Here is a 15,536-nt window from a genome sequence, read left to right as displayed (position 1 = left end):
TTGTGTTGGATTTACTTCCTACTGTGTGCCGTCACCTCCGTTTTGCGTGGTGGTTTGTGCTAGAGTTGAAAAAGTTTTACAATGTAACAGTTACATAACATTCATGAAGTAGAAGATTAAAATAAATACCTGGTGCGTATATAGTTGAGTCCTTATTCAGGCTTTACACACACTACGCTAATATTTGATGATATTTAAGCTGCACTGTCATCCATCAACAATATCCTTAAATAGGGGACGATGGTAGATGTTATAGTTGCTGGCAGATTTCCGCTACGAAAAAGAATCGAGAGTAAATTCCAATAAATCATGGGACATTTCTATCAGTGTATAATAAAATACAAAAGTGGCTCAAACCTCAAACCCCGTACACACCAGCAGGTCTTAAAAGGTCAGGTGAGTAGGACAGGAAAAACATATAGGAAAAGACAACAAATACCAAAATATTCCATAACTATTCAGTCAACGTGGTGGTCAGTGTGTTGAAATGACAACAGGGATTCCATCGAAAAGGCAATATCAGACAAATTTATTCACCTTATCAGCATTATTATATATACAAATGTAAAAATGTTTTACCTCAAAATGAGTCAATAAGGAGGAGAAAAGACTGTCACCTCTGCATCAGCACTGTGGACAGAAGACATGCATTTCTCATTTCCATATCTTTTTCCATGAAACTTTTATGGCATGCTGAAACCAAAGGATGTCACACAGACAAGCACTTCATCCTGACGATGAAATGCGGTTTACAGTCCCAGAGATAGAAGGAAGTCAAGTCTATTAAATAGTCCTTGTGTACTGTGGGCATTTGAGCTGTCTTGTGCTATGCGATGACATGTGTGATGAGCGTAGGACAGTTTGGGCCGCATCCCATCCTCACTGTTTGGCTTTCTTTACTATGGTGCCCACTGCAGAAATGACGGTGGTCTTGGTGCCGCTGGCAGTGGTTGTCACGGAGACAACGGCCGGCAGGGTGGCCGACGTGGTGGTGATGAGAGTGGGCTGGGCCAGGGTCACAGGGATGGCAGAGTCCCACTTGCTCTTCCTCTTCTGGGTGTCTGCCAATCAAGGTTGACACATTTCAGTTGAGTGTCTTCCCCCCCCTCATTGTTTTGTTGGTGGAAAACTCACTAGTTACAGTTTGACAGATTATCGTTTATGTTTTTAAACAAGGAAATTTATTATTTCAAGGACGATGCCAAATATTGATTAGAGTCCACAGACAATAATTCAATTCACTATTAAATGATCCATTAAAAAAAATTCTACCTGCCCAATTTTTAAGGATGATGTTTGACATGATCAATTATGAGGAAAAGTAACTCAATAAGATCAAGTACAGTGGATTCCCGCCGATTCACAATTCAGCATTAGCCCTGCATTCTGTCCATTCCTGCTGTTTCTTGCAAAATATAGGAGGTTTTCTTCATAGAAAAGCCATCCCGCACACACCCAAGTCAGTCATAACTTGCAAATGCATGTAGAGTGGCAAAAATCTATCAATGATTGATTATGCAATTAATCTACAACTATTTTGGTATACGATTAATCTTTTTTTTATTTAAAAAAATTTAATATCCTCTAATTTCAGAACTGAAATGCATATTTTTGTTTAAATTCATGTTTTTCTTTTTTTGAAATTTCACAGTATTCTTTGAGTGCCTTTTGTCCGATATGAGTCGTCAGCACTTGGACTAGAAAAAAGGGCACGGTCGAAATGAGTCAGACCTCTTAAGTGTGCAAGTTTACCTGTGGCTGTCGTGGTGGTGCTGCTATTTGTGGTGGAAGCTGCCGTGTTGGATGAGTTGGTGCCTTTCTTCGTACCCGTGACAAACTCAATCTGTACAAAAACACACAGTACAACTACGTTTGAATTCGATTGACATGGTGATCATAGGTATTGGTTAGCTTCCAGATGAGACTATAAAATGAAGTTATTCATTCCATTCCCATGTCAACCAGCATACCACTGAGTACATTTCAAACAAAGTCAGAGTGCCGCATGCAAGGAACTACATGTTCTTTCTAGTCTCCTTTCTGACTAATATGCAGCTGCCGGAATGATGTGGCTACTGATGACAGCACTATGTGTCAATGATTGCTCTCTTTGTACATATTTTCTATAAAATGCAATCATTTATTAGCATGTTTCATATGCATAATAGAGTGTCAGTTTTTCACATTTAAGACTCACCTTTGTCCGCTCCTTTTTGGCTTTTTCCAGCTTGTCCATCTCCACTTTCTGGGCTTTGGCTGCAAGAACGAGAACTATGCATTAAGCAGTGTTTACACTTGCACGCCTCTTGCTGCGGCAATGAGTGTCATTTAGATGACACGGCTGAAAAAGTCTAAAGACTAGTTTGTGCATCGTGTGCACACAATCCGTGACTGAAAATCACGGCTGTAATCACAACACAATGCTGAGGGAGAATAAACCTTACCAAGTGCTTCATAGTAGGAGTCTTCTGACCAGCCGTGTGGATCAAACATATCATTTGGATAGTTGGTTCCCAATTCGTCTATACTGCAGAACTGAATGAGCTTCTCGTAAATACTTGTGGGAAAAAAAAAAAGAAGACATCGGAAGTCAATAATAACTTTTCTACGTCTTATGCCTTAATACACATGCAGAACAGACTTTTTTTCTGGGCAAAACCGTTACTTTGTGTTTGCCAAGTGGCCTACCTTGGGTTTCTAAATTCTTTCTTCTTCTGGATGTGACTGTTGGTGTCAAAATCTCCATGGAGCTTCCTTTCGTACAACTTATGGATCTTCTCCTGTTGTGACAGAGACATCAAGACAGGATGGTAATCCAAAGAAGTAAACATGTGGGCAGGGCTGTTAAGACTTTTGATTTTTTTAAGTTTCTGATTAAACTGACAAATGTTTCAGCTAAACAGCAGTGAGGTAGTATCTGAAAGGAGACACTTTGTGGATAAATGAGGGGGAAAAAAAGGCATGGATTCTCCAGTCATTTTGACTGCAAGAAAACCATATTGATGAAATTACCGTATCTGTCAAGCAGCCAAGAAATATTGTGGTCACAGATGAAAGCATGAGAACTTTCAGTCAAAACAATGTCTACGGGTTATTAAATGTCACATATCTCAAGAAGGTTGAGGTAACTCGTAGGATAAAAAGGTGCAATTCCAGTAGACAATCTTTATATTTTTTTCCTCTCTCATACAAGGCACAGCTGATGTTCAGCTGAGTCCAAGATTCTCAGAACTGCTTTCATGCTACGGTCTGGACCAGATTACAAAATATACCGTGGAAGTGTTGAGAGCGAGAGAAAGGGAACGTTTTAGTAACACTGAAGCATTTCTTATGCGTGTCCCAAGGCCACAGATACCCAGGCAATACTGGTGAAAGTGAATCATTAGTTGACTGGATAGGTGTGGGAGTGGAGGGCCTGCGGGAATAATGTGGAGCTGTTCACTTACTAAATCTTCCTTGTGCCCCGACCTGCCTCAGCGCCTTACAGAACAAATCTTATTGCAGTCTAAGAATTTATGTAGACACCAGAATTCCACCCTGAGGCGAGTGAAACTGCACAGTTATTGACTTGACTCGAGAGATGACTACACCAACACAGATGTTCTTTTTCAACTCCTATTTGAAAGGAAGCAAATTTGTTTAACGCAAACCTCCAGTCTAAGGCCCACTTCAACATCCCAACATTTTCATTTGTATTTTAGGGAAAAATACATGGAATATTTGTGTTGTACAAAAACCCTCATCAAGTCAATGCTGTAATTATGATTCATCACAGTGTGACAGTAACAGAGATGTCAAGCTATAAATCAAGGCTGAAGAATGCTCTTTCATGTTCATTCGCATATTTAAATACATCTTTTACCTTCATAGAGAATTCTATTTTGGAATTAGCTGTCTAAGCTGCTGGTGAAATTAGCATACTTGCATGGTTCACCTCTATTCCTTCTTCCAAAGTCCACCCTTTGGCATGTCAATGCCTGGGTGTGATCAGACCAAACTCAAGTACATCAGGTAAGAGCCAGAGCTTTCCATCAAGCCCTCAGAATAAAACAACTGAATTCAGGACGGCCATAAATGTAATAATATTAAGTCAAATATTAGTTTGGATGGAATTGTCATTTTATTTTAGGACAGCATTTGGCCCTCACACTGTTGTGCTGAGAAGAATTCTGGCCCTTGGACAAGTTCATTACTATTGATTTGTAGTTACTATGTTAAAATATTTTTTAAAATAGGGAAAAAAAGAAAAAACTAAAAAGTTTGGTCACAGGACTGCTAACTCTGCATTGCCCAAGAGGCAAGTATGAGCCACTACATAGGCAGTCAGAGGCAAGTAGTCAGCATGTCGACCGGTGCGATGTGCAAATAAAACTATTCATGCAATGAGGAGAATGATCTCAGAATTACGCAAGACCAACATCATCAGTAAGAGCATCTCCTCAGGTCTGGCTGGAGATACACATAACTGTGCCTAGATTGCATTATAAAATCACATAATGAAAAAAACAAGTAAAGTGAAGCATGTTTATGTTCAAACAAAGATGACTGCAATGAGCGCTAATGTGCTTCGGTAATCAAATAATAATGGAGGCGTAGCTACCTGTAATTGGCTGGAGCAGCGTCCCGGGGGCTCAGGTGGAATTCTGATTTCATCAGGTGACATGTTTCTCACCTTCTCTGAGAAGAGAGCTGTCGAGGAGAAAGAAACGTAATTATAATCTGTATAAATCCTCCACTTCCACGCAAGTCTTTGCATGCTACGGTTGGATGAACCAAGAAAGAACAGTAATACAGATGCAGGGAAAACAAGAGGCACGTTTGGTTCAAGGGTGTTATTTACAAAACAAGAAGGAATTTAAAGATTAAAAATAAACAAACAGTAGAATGGTTTAATATCGCCAAGCATTGTTTTTGTTTGTTGGCCTTTTATGAGATATGGTGGAGTTAAAAGGCATGTTCCAAGCCATGTCAGGGAGTGGTGGCTGTTACGAGCTTGTAAGGACAAGGGAGGCTCCCCCCCCCCCCCCCCCCCTCCATCAGTCCCTTTGGAACCATCGTTTGTTTTGTATCTTTTCTAACTTGAGGCTAGACATTCCTCTGTGTCACACTATCCTTACCCAAACCAGACACGCAGCTTTCATAGTCATTCAGGTGTCCGTCACACTCCTGTATGTCGCAGATGAGTGAAGATGCATGCATGCAAGGCAGAAGCTTTTCAACTGTGCATATTTCAGACAAGTAAAAACTTGACTGGACATTTACTCAAGTAACAAACTGTAAGACTTTAAGCTAAGCGAGCAAAACATGTTTTTTTTAAGGCATTGGGAATGTCCACCATCAATCTTACTACAATGAGTAATGCGGTGAGATTTTTGATTCGTCTTTGCTCCAGTGGACCAGATACAGTGGACTCAGATATGTTTTCCACTAACCATGTTATACAGCCCAGGGAATGAAATAACCTCTAATATACCGACTTATTGCCAGATCACTCAAACGAATATGATCCAAGACTAATACATTAGTTTTGGGTTAAATTGTGCCAAAGTTTAACTTTGTGCTTCTGTGTACAAAGAGGCATGACTGTGCATACTGATGAATGCTTTCAAGCAGCCCCCATGCGGTTTATCTTGGTCTGCTGCTCATGCGTGATATAGTCTGACATGTATGTGTACAGACCTGCCACCAAGGTACCCCCCCCCACACACCCCCCACACTCCCTGCTTGTCTTGAAAGTTCAAGAGGAGGAGCAGCAACTCCCCTTGTCGGTGGACCATCGCCGCTCCAACATCAGCACATGTTCCAGCAGACACTGGGGGGTGGTGTCAATGTGGAAACGTGGCTGGTGTTTGAGGTCCCTGCAACATCTCCACATAGCCAGCTGCCGATTGATGCCTTTCTCTCACAATTACAGATGCCACCTTTTGGTGATTAGTAAATTCTAATATATCTAGTGTGTATATATATATAAATATATATATATATCACGGCAGGTCTAGAATCAAGTAATGGTGATTACTGAATTTTATGTCTTGTGTCTTGTCCAGAGGGAAACACTGTGTGAGAACTGCACACACTGTCACGGGCAATTTCACGTTGTAGCTGCAACTGGGTTTAAGCACTGTGCAGGGCGGATAATCCCGTCCACTGTTAGACAGACTAACAAATCAAACTCATGTAAGTGAGCGCTGACCTTTGTAAGAAAAACAATTGTGTGAATAAATATCTTATAGAAGCTGCACAATCAGGAAGTACACGGAGCGGTATTAACAAGCCTTCAAAAAGCAGATAGTAATCATCTGTTCTGCTGGAAACAGACGGTCAAAATCTGTGCCCTGCGGGTCTCTTTGGACAGCGGCACAATGCGTGTCCCTTTACTGAGCGGACAAAGAACTGTCTTCAGGCCACTGACAGGAGGCACACAGTGACATTTACTGTCAGACAACAGAGCAGCCAAGCACTGCTGCCGGAATGTCAAGTGTCCAGTTATGAGTCACGCTCAATCCCCCACACAACACCGATGGGCGATGGGGGGGATGTCCTGAGGACTAAAAATTGCTGCATTTCCCTCTCATCAACGATTCTACTGATACTGTTGCCAGTTAAGTGGAAGGGTCATTGACTTTAATGCCATTAGTCATTTTAGGATTGCATTCGTCAGCTCCTGAGTCTTTTGGCTGGCAGTAAATGGCAGCCTCTCGCAACAGGCCAGAGTAAACAAATAGCTGAGTCGACATGCCCTGTGCTCAATGTGGGGTGCATAAAACACCACTCCTTGTATCACTCATTTCCTGTCTGGTATCTCATACACACACCTGCACGAGTCTGTGATTAACTCTCGCAGCACTGCCAGCTCCTGTGTTAGACCTTCAAGACCCATCTTTCAACCAAACGGCAGACAAAGAGCCCTTTATAACTCGTGTGGGTCCAGTTAGTCTTTCACACTTTGACTGCAGCCAAATGTCACTGAAACGATTATGGGTTGTTCTTTCTAATATTCTGCTATTCAATACACAACCAATTTATTTTATCTTTAAAAGGCAAAGGTGGATGTTAATACAGTGGAACCTCGGTTTTCAAATGATGTGTCTCTGTTATGGTACGGCCAAACAGACTAGCAAACCAGTCGGGTGTCCAAATAAAGCCTCCACACATTGTTGGCTCCGTGAGGCGAGCCAACTCAATGCTTTTTAGAATAAAAGCAGCAGTTTCTCATTTGGCTTATTCTTGCTTTGCAATAATGTAGTGAATGTCACACTTTTGCCACTTGTGGTTCTATGGTCATTGTCACACCACTACCCTTCTATGAAAGCATCACAAAAAGCCTTAAAAAAACAAATTCTGCTTGTCAGTTAATCTGTTTCTTAGTGATCTTAAGTTTTGGGGAAAAAAACCTTCACAAGTCAAATAAAGGTACGATGGTAATAATGTCCAATCCTAAATACAAAAGCATATGTTTCATCTTCCTTAGTTTTACCAAATAAAAGAGGTGGTGTTTTGAAAAGTGTGTATTTGATAGCTACATATGCATTATTGTGATTTATTGTAGTCAGAACCAACATTGAACAGTAAAGTGCATGTGTGTTTACACTTACCGACAAGCTCATTTGGGTCCTTTGTTTCTACTTCTGAGACCTATATAGAGACACAAAAAGTAGACAAATGTTTCATTTCATTAGTTCTCCTCTGGACAGGAAAACCTACAATAGGAGAAGGAAGAATTAACAGCACCAGGGGGAAGTTAAAACAGCAAGACACAACTAACAGGACACAAACCCACGCACGCACGCATACACACAGGATAGATGTTTAAATACCAGTACACCAGAAGAAGGAAACGTAAGCACTTTGAGTGATAACTTCAGTTTGGCAAAGGGCAGGGTCTTGCACAGCCTCTGAAGTATGCCACATATTGTGCCAGCATTGACTACATAACACAGGTTGGACACAAAGGAACAGTGCTGTTATTCATGGGCATCACGATGTCACCTAGCAACAGCGCGGGTAGGTGAAAGCATTGCCCTGACGCTGGCCAAAGCACGCAGCTCAACAGGAGCGTGTCAAATAGAAACATGCACACAGCAAACCCGCAGGCAGAGATTCGAACCAATCAACTACCTGGCACACACACACACACAGAGAGAGACAATATCATACAATTTTATGTCACTCATGCTAATCTCTGGTTTCGCCTATTTGGTCTTCTTTCACAGGTTGCAGCAAGCTAGAGGTAGATAAATACTTTATTCATTTCCAAGAGCAGCTCATTGGATTCTGCTCATAAACAGTTCAAACAGCGTTCAGGAAAAATTAGAGCTAACATTTTAGTATACTGTATATATTAACTTTGATTGAATGTGCTAACCACAATTAAACGCAACGAGAACAAAAACAAAAGATTTTCATTATTTTCAAACAAAGAATCATGCATAAATGTTTTTTCATCGTCAACCAAGACTTTCAATTACTCAAGTAGAGAATTTATCAAAACACAACTAAGCCATAGTATTGCATTCTTGAAAATGAGCCATGTAAATGCAGTTTGATTATTACGTGTGTAAAAAAAAAAAAAAGACATACACATCACGTGACAAATTTGTAATGATACTCCATATACTGCAGGGCCGCTTCTCGCCAAACGGACAATGACCATGAATCCCGAGTCCTGATCTTGACCTTCTCACAAAGAGTTAATAGAAACACAACAGCAACCGCAACTCATGAATGAAAAGTCATCTGCAATCTAAACATGAGGTATTTATGGGTGATTGATATTATGGCTTCTCTTCCAAAGAAAGCTGGATAACATGTTGATACATGCACTATTGAGAAATCATGGCACACGGTTACTGAAATGTCATCAAAACACGGCAACGATCTTTCCTCGTATAGTTGCAGAGGATGTTTCTTTCCTCAACTTATTATTTATAATTACAAGACAAGGCCAACATGTAGCTATTCCTGTTTTTATCTAGTCCGATCAGATCGATCTTTGCGTGCCACTACAAACTTCAGCTTTACAGATGCCATGTGCCCTTAGCAGGTGATGTGTGCTACTGTGCACACTGCTGAGCAGGTCATGATATGAGAAAATACGCATATGTGTGCTGATCAATTGTTTGATTTGTGTTGGTTTGCTGCATGACTCACTGACTTCTTTCACCTGCATCAAACAGGTGCTGCAATAAACAATAACACACACGTGCAGACACACACACACTCCTCCCTCTGAGGCTGAATGTTGTATGTCCACTTTGTGACACAAGGAGACACGTGAAGATAAAAAGTCTCTCACAGGGAGTGCCAGGGGTTACAACACTATAGCTTATCATTTACCGGAGTGAACATCGGTCATGAGCAGGCTCAGAGCGCCATCTAGTGACCATGCATTTTCTTTGTGCCACCCCCCATTGCTTTTGGGTTAAACGTTGATCAAGTGTGATCTTTTTTTGTTAGATGAAGGCCAGCCCACAGCAGGTGGATGCTCAAATACCTCAACATCATCTGCGTCCCTCCCCTCGTCAGATTCGTCATTCGTCATTTCCTATAAACACAAAAATGCAGGGGGTTAACACTATAAATCCAAAGGCAAAAAAAGACTAGTAGGGGAACTGAGCAGCCATTTGGACAGGATGGCCCGTTCATCTCTTCAGGCTTCTACCATAAAAGTGACGCTGTGTTTGGGGGGGAAAAAACAACAACAAAAGCAACAAAGATGCCTGATTTTCCACTAGAAGCTAAAGAGTGTTTTATGGACATACAGTTTCACACACGCAAACCACAAACTGTCTGTTCTCAAGTTTGACATGTTAAACATTGGTTCGTAAAGTCCCCCGATTTTAATGACCAAGATTAGGCGACCACAGTGAGTACAATTTAGTTACTGTTGAGGCAACAGCTGGCCTAATACTCAATAATATAATAAACACTTTGTCTGGAAGTCCCTCCGGAGAATAAACATTCACCTTGAAACGCAAGTTATAATAATAACAACAACATGGAGAACTACAGACTAAATAGGCGTCTGTTAATATGACATGAATAGATGGCATGATAATGTACCAACTTATCGCTTCAAACCCCTCTGTATGAAGTTAACTGGGATAGGCTCCAGCATACCTGCGACCCTCATTGAGTATAGGCAGCATAGAAAATGGATTGATGGGCTTCCAGAGTCGAATAATGGGATAATGCTGGCTTTTCATTGTCATATAGACGACTACTTTGTGAAATCGATGACATCACCGTTGCATGATGAGCTCTGCACATATAACAACAATGGTGGGCTACAGAGCTTTGTCTGTGCTGCACTTGGTGCTCCCAGCATGATTGCAACAAAACATTGCCATCTTGCACATGCTCAAACAAAGCGTTTCCATGTGGACAGGGTTCCAAGATGTTGTATGGCTGTGGCTTCATTTTTTTCAAGCTTAATTTTAATCATTTGTACAATGAAATTCCTCCACAAAAACTGTAATTAACAGTTTTCCGACATACAGTACATACAGACACACACACACACACACACACACAACTGACAGGTGAGATTGTGACTACATATATAAAATACACACCGAATTACTCTCTCGGCTGTCTTCATTTTCAGATGCCTTGTCAATGACACTCTCAGTTCGATTCAGGTCATCCTCACCGTAGCCGAACACCAATCCACCGCCTCCTCCTCCTCCTCCTTCTTCTTCTTGTTCTTCTTCTTCGGGCACCTCTGATGGTGATGATGATGATGTAGGGATAGGAACAGACAAAAATCACAATTTATTAGAACAAGCCAACGACAACCTAAGTAGCAACAGAGTCATGCCCCATTAAAGGTATTGTCTAAAGGGCGGTGACATTCAAAGATACTGCTCGCATTATATCCTGCCTCTTCTTGCTTTGAGTGGCCATCTTGAAACACACTTAACTTGTTTGCTAACGATCAATTTGGCAGAATTTAGCTCCTAATGTAAGGTCATCGCTGTTTTGTAGTCGACTATCGCATAGTATTAAATCAGGAAACAAGTATATTTAAGCTAATTGTACGTATTTGAACTAAAATTCAAATACAGCATAAGCAATTAAGACCAACTTGTGACTGTAGTATCCTACATTGGTCACGAGGTGTCACTAATTGTTCCGTGAGACCACCACCGAAGCACCAGACTTGGAACAACGGGCTTTTATCACAATACTAATCATCAACTACAACACTCAACTCTAAACCCCTGACGACACTTAGTGTCCGCCATAGATTCTGCTCCCCTACAATTTAAACTGTCTTGGATGGCTTGTTTTTTCTGACTGTATCTGCTATATTGGGTAAAACGAATGTAAATGTGACAATATGGGTGTTATGTCATGCCTAGATGGCTCTAGTGTGTTTAAAATAATGCTTCTTATGCCATAGCTACTAATATATTTCATTTCATTGATAAACAATAGCGTTAACAATGCATCGAATGTATAAGTAAATAATGCGTGAGACATGGAACCAAATGAACATTAGGAAATTGAGCATTATTTGGAAAAGTGACCATTTATACTTGAATAAACATCCCCAACCGACAGCAATATCTTAATACAAAAACCGCTTCATCTTTTGATTAGCAACGGCAGCTAGCTAGTTTAGCTACCACATGAAGCTCAAGCGTCATGTCTCAAACCAGGAAGTAGTCCTAGTTCTTTATTTTGAATCAAGATCGCTTTCTACGCACCTGTCTCTTCTGGTTCGGGGTCTGAGTAAGGATCCGAATCGTCTCCATAATCTGCTAAAGAGGAAAGTAGCGCACTCTTTTTTCCACTCGCCATTGCTTCGTGAATTTTATCCCGCCGGGCGCAGACAAATTACGTCACTAGCGCCCGACAACATAAGCACAATTGGACACTGGGAAATGTAGTACGTTTTCGTCATGGCGCTGACGCCTACATTTGAACACAGTTTGTGACTTCTTTACGGTAGCCAGTTTGCAGTACGTTACAATCTTAAACTAAAAATACTGAGAGATTTACTGCATCATTGAGCTTTAGCTAAATATTTTGACATACAGTATTTTGGGATTGATGAGTAAGTCTAAACCAGAATATATATACTAACTGCAGAACTATTGTGCTCTAAGTTATACTCTGCTAAGAAGCCACAGAAATTACATTAAGTTACTTAGTATTTTAGTTGTAGTCACAAAAGAAATGATACAATTCGGATGCAGAACCGGATAAAGGTGTCAAATTTATTTTTACTTTTTGTCTTTATGGTCCTCTCGAATCAAGGCCTGGGTCCCAGTTCCAACAGATGAAGATGCAGTATAGTGACATTTTTATTGCGCATTATTGGACTACTTCTGGATTAAAGTGGGACAATGTTGCCCGGCATGTCATAATTTTTCAACTGACATGTTTAATATTGTTCAACCTTCTGCACATATACAGCGTGTTAGTCTTTTTTATGCCAATCAACAAAAAATGAAAACTTGAAATTACACTACATGCCCCCAAAATGCAATGCCTAGATCACTCGACTTCTCAGCTTCCTCTGCTGCTTTTTCTTCTTCCGAATCTCCTCTTCATGTGCTGGTGGGCAATGGCAGCATCCATACAGCAGAGCCAAGACAGCCAGACACAGTGCTCCCAGCACAAACGCGACCATGACCACAAAACCGCCCAGCGCCCATGGCTCTTGGTGTAAACGCAACAGGAACCACTCTATCCAGTCATCAGGTGAGTCTGAGGCTTGCTGCTGCCCTGGGAGCCTGCACATGAGGACCAACAGAGCTTTAGTGGAGAAGATACTGGCAAACATGGTTGAGATATATTTCAGATCATCAAACACATTTAAATATTAGTCAATGACAACACAACTGAACAGAAAATGCAGTGTGGAAAACCCCCTAAAGCTAATAAGTGGTTGGGGCCACCTTAGCAGCAACAACTTCAATCAAGCGTTTGTGATAATTTGCAATGAGTCTCTTACAGCGCTGTGGAGGAATTTCATCCTACTAATCTTTGCAGAATTGTTGCCATTCGGCCACATTGGAGGCTTTTTCCAGCATGAAACGCTGGTGTGTTTTGGACCATTGTCCTGCTGCAGAACCCAAGGTGGTTTCAGCTTGAGGTCACCAACAGATGGCCGGACATTCTCCTTCAGGATTTTTTGACAGACAGCAGAATTCATGGTTCATGGCCAGCAAGTCTTCTAGGTCGTGAAGCAGCAACCCAGCCCTAGACCATTACACTACCACCACCATATTTTACTGTTGGTATGATGTTTTATTCTGAAATACACCAGATATAATGGGATTTGAGCTCGCTGTGGTGTAGTGGTTAGCCTTCTGGCCTTTGAAGCGTACGCCTCGGGTTCGATTCCCCACTATTAAGCATCACCGGTATTCTGCCAAGCCAAAAAAATCACAATGCGGACCAAAAGTATCCGCTGTGGCGACTCCGTAATCAGGAAAAAGCCAAAAAAGCAACCAAAAAACAGATATAATGGGATTCACACTTTACAAAATATTTTAATCGATTCAATCATGTTTTCTGGCAACATTGAGACAAGCCTTAATGTTTTTTGTTCAGCAGTGGTTTTGGTCTTGGGCCATTTTTGCCCAATGTCTTTCTTTTGTTGGAGTCAAGAACACTGACCTCAACTGAGGCAAGTGAGGCCTGCAGATGTTGTGGGCTCTTTCGTGACCTCTTGGATGAGTCGACATTGTGTGCGGCAGACTGTGCCACAAAGTAGGGACGCGATACTCAAAATGTGTGTACTATTCACCACTGCAAGATTTTGTTCAGGAGTGTGTATGGAGAATATAATAACTATTATTGTCATGATAAATTGTTGGCAGAAGCAATAAACATCCACTAGCGCTGCACTCTAAGCTGTTGAAGCTAAAAAAACAAAGCCATTGTCATCAAACGCTGCTATAGGACAGCCCGGTCCAAAACTCACCTCTCCACAGCCATGTCCCATTAAACGCGTCTCTCCAGTTCAGTGAGTATGAACATAGCGTACATCAACAGAGAGTTTACAGAGTGACACCTCTTCATCCACTGGTCGCCCTGACAATATTTCAATGTCCCCGTTTCGTGCACATGAAGACTATTCAGTTTCTAATGTGCTTTCCGGGTGACGATCTGAACATGGAGACGCTAAAACAGCAAAGCCTTGTTAATGTTTACCCAAAATACTGAGTGGTGAGGGTAAAGGAAGGAGGCCATAACAAGACCTGCCAACAGCAGTGCAGGGGTTTACAGAATTAGGATCTTTGGAACACACAATTTTACTTTGAACTTCCACTAAAACATAGCTTAGGCTGTGACTGTACGCCAATACCCAAAGCTGAATGATAATGCATGCACATATTATAGGCTGTTTTTGATTTTTTTAAATTACAGTTTAGTATTAAAGAGTGACATGATCCTATAAAATATTAATACATTATGCATTTATTTTTTGCATTCTCTTATATTCATTATACACATGTATTACCAGATAATGCATAATACTGTATTATTGGTGCATCATTGCATCACTCGGATAATCAGTAATACTTCAGGAGTATACCTAAAATATTTAAACTTTACCGGTTACATTTACTGTGTTACAATGTGTGCCAATTTTTACAACAACGACAATATATAGTAATAACAAGACCACTGAATACATTAAAAAAACAAGCAAAAAAACATATGTATCAAGAAAAAGTAGAAATGAATACTTTAGCTGTATACTGTAAGTATATAACTCCTGAGCATACCCAAATCCTTTAGTTTTCCAGGCTCCTCAATAGATAAAGTCTGTAGACAGCCTGTTTTAATGTGTTTTTTGGTGACTCATCATATGACCAGCAGATGGTACCTTTGGTTTTCAAACCAAACTTTGCTTGAAAATACAACAATACAGTATGAAAGTATAACATGTTTTCATATTATGCTCTCTTGGTGAATATCATGAATAAGAAGGTTGGAATGTTTCAAGTACTTCCTTACTTATCACCAATGAGTTGAGTCACACATTGTTTCTTTGTTTTGGTCCGAGTACGCCACTGATCCATTTGTACTCCAAGGACTATATCCGCATGTTATTCCACTTTTTGATCCAAATACTAGAATGGTTAGCAATGTGTCTTTGTCTTTCCCCTGATGTATATCCAAACAACTGACAAGGTGGGCTTCCAAAATGTGTTCATGGTGATAGAGCTGAATCCTCCATTCTGTGAATGCTGTCAGGCGCTCCATAGAGGTCTCACTCTGGAGGGCTGGTATTTTGGCTTTCCACAGTAGCAGCAGTGAACACAGGTAAGCACGACCATGGCGAGAAATGTACCTGAAATGAAAGGTCACGCTTAAGGTCATGCAGATGAAATAGAAAATGGATTGGACTCACAAATGAAAAAGATGATCACAACGAAGGCCCCCAGTTCCAACGGATCGGCTTGTGGCAGCTCTTTCAGTTTGGTCCAAACCTTTTTGAGAATCTCTTGCATTTCTTCATTTATATCCATGGTGATCCTCAGATGCACACAGGATACGCTCAGAGTTGGCTT

The 15,536-nt window shown here is 40.9% G+C and overlaps 1 protein-coding gene and 1 long non-coding RNA gene across 3 annotated transcripts; both read right to left on the bottom strand.

Moving 5' to 3' along the window:
- Positions 1–508: 508 nt before the first annotated feature.
- Positions 509–11,880, bottom strand: sap30bp (SAP30 binding protein). 2 transcript variants are annotated; one of them, XM_058062108.2, is made up of 10 exons: positions 11,712–11,880; positions 10,575–10,723; positions 9,494–9,544; positions 7,596–7,635; positions 4,601–4,689; positions 2,689–2,780; positions 2,445–2,557; positions 2,198–2,256; positions 1,753–1,843; positions 509–1,061 (listed from the first exon to the last, which is right to left on the bottom strand). In XM_058062108.2, the coding sequence occupies exons 1-10, from the start codon at positions 11,803–11,805 to the stop codon at positions 880–882; spliced, it is 960 nt and encodes a 319-aa protein (XP_057918091.2). In that variant the 5' UTR covers positions 11,806–11,880; the 3' UTR covers positions 509–879. The 2 variants fall into 2 exon arrangements, with proteins under 2 accessions (XP_057918091.2, XP_057918092.2); XM_058062109.2 differs by lacking the exon at positions 9,494–9,544.
- Positions 11,881–12,411: 531 nt separating this feature from the next.
- Positions 12,412–14,144, bottom strand: LOC144898145 (uncharacterized). The gene is made up of 2 exons (XR_013627047.1): positions 13,940–14,144; positions 12,412–12,743 (listed from the first exon to the last, which is right to left on the bottom strand). It is a non-coding gene; the product is annotated as an uncharacterized LOC144898145 (long non-coding RNA).
- Between the last annotated feature and the right edge of the window lie 1,392 nt (positions 14,145–15,536).

The sequence above is a fragment of the Doryrhamphus excisus genome, linkage group LG2 (genome assembly GCF_037039965.1).
Source record: "Doryrhamphus excisus strain RoL-2023G ecotype Guam linkage group LG2, RoL_Dexc_Guam_v1.1, whole genome shotgun sequence".
NCBI lineage: Eukaryota > Metazoa > Chordata > Actinopteri > Syngnathiformes > Syngnathidae > Doryrhamphus > Doryrhamphus excisus.
This window is presented reverse-complemented; position numbering and strand designations above follow the sequence as displayed.

Coding starts and splice junctions, on each gene's coding strand:
- sap30bp (XM_058062108.2), bottom strand. CDS start 11,805: ATGGCGAGTGGAAAAAAGAGTGCGCTACTTTCCTCTTTAGCAGATTAT. Junction 2,781..4,600: donor GCTGCTCCAGCCAATTACAG/GTAGCTACGCCT, acceptor CTGTCACAACAG/GAGAAGATCCATAAGTTGTA. Junction 2,257..2,444: donor CTCCTACTATGAAGCACTTG/GTAAGGTTTATT, acceptor TCGTTCTTGCAG/CCAAAGCCCAGAAAGTGGAG.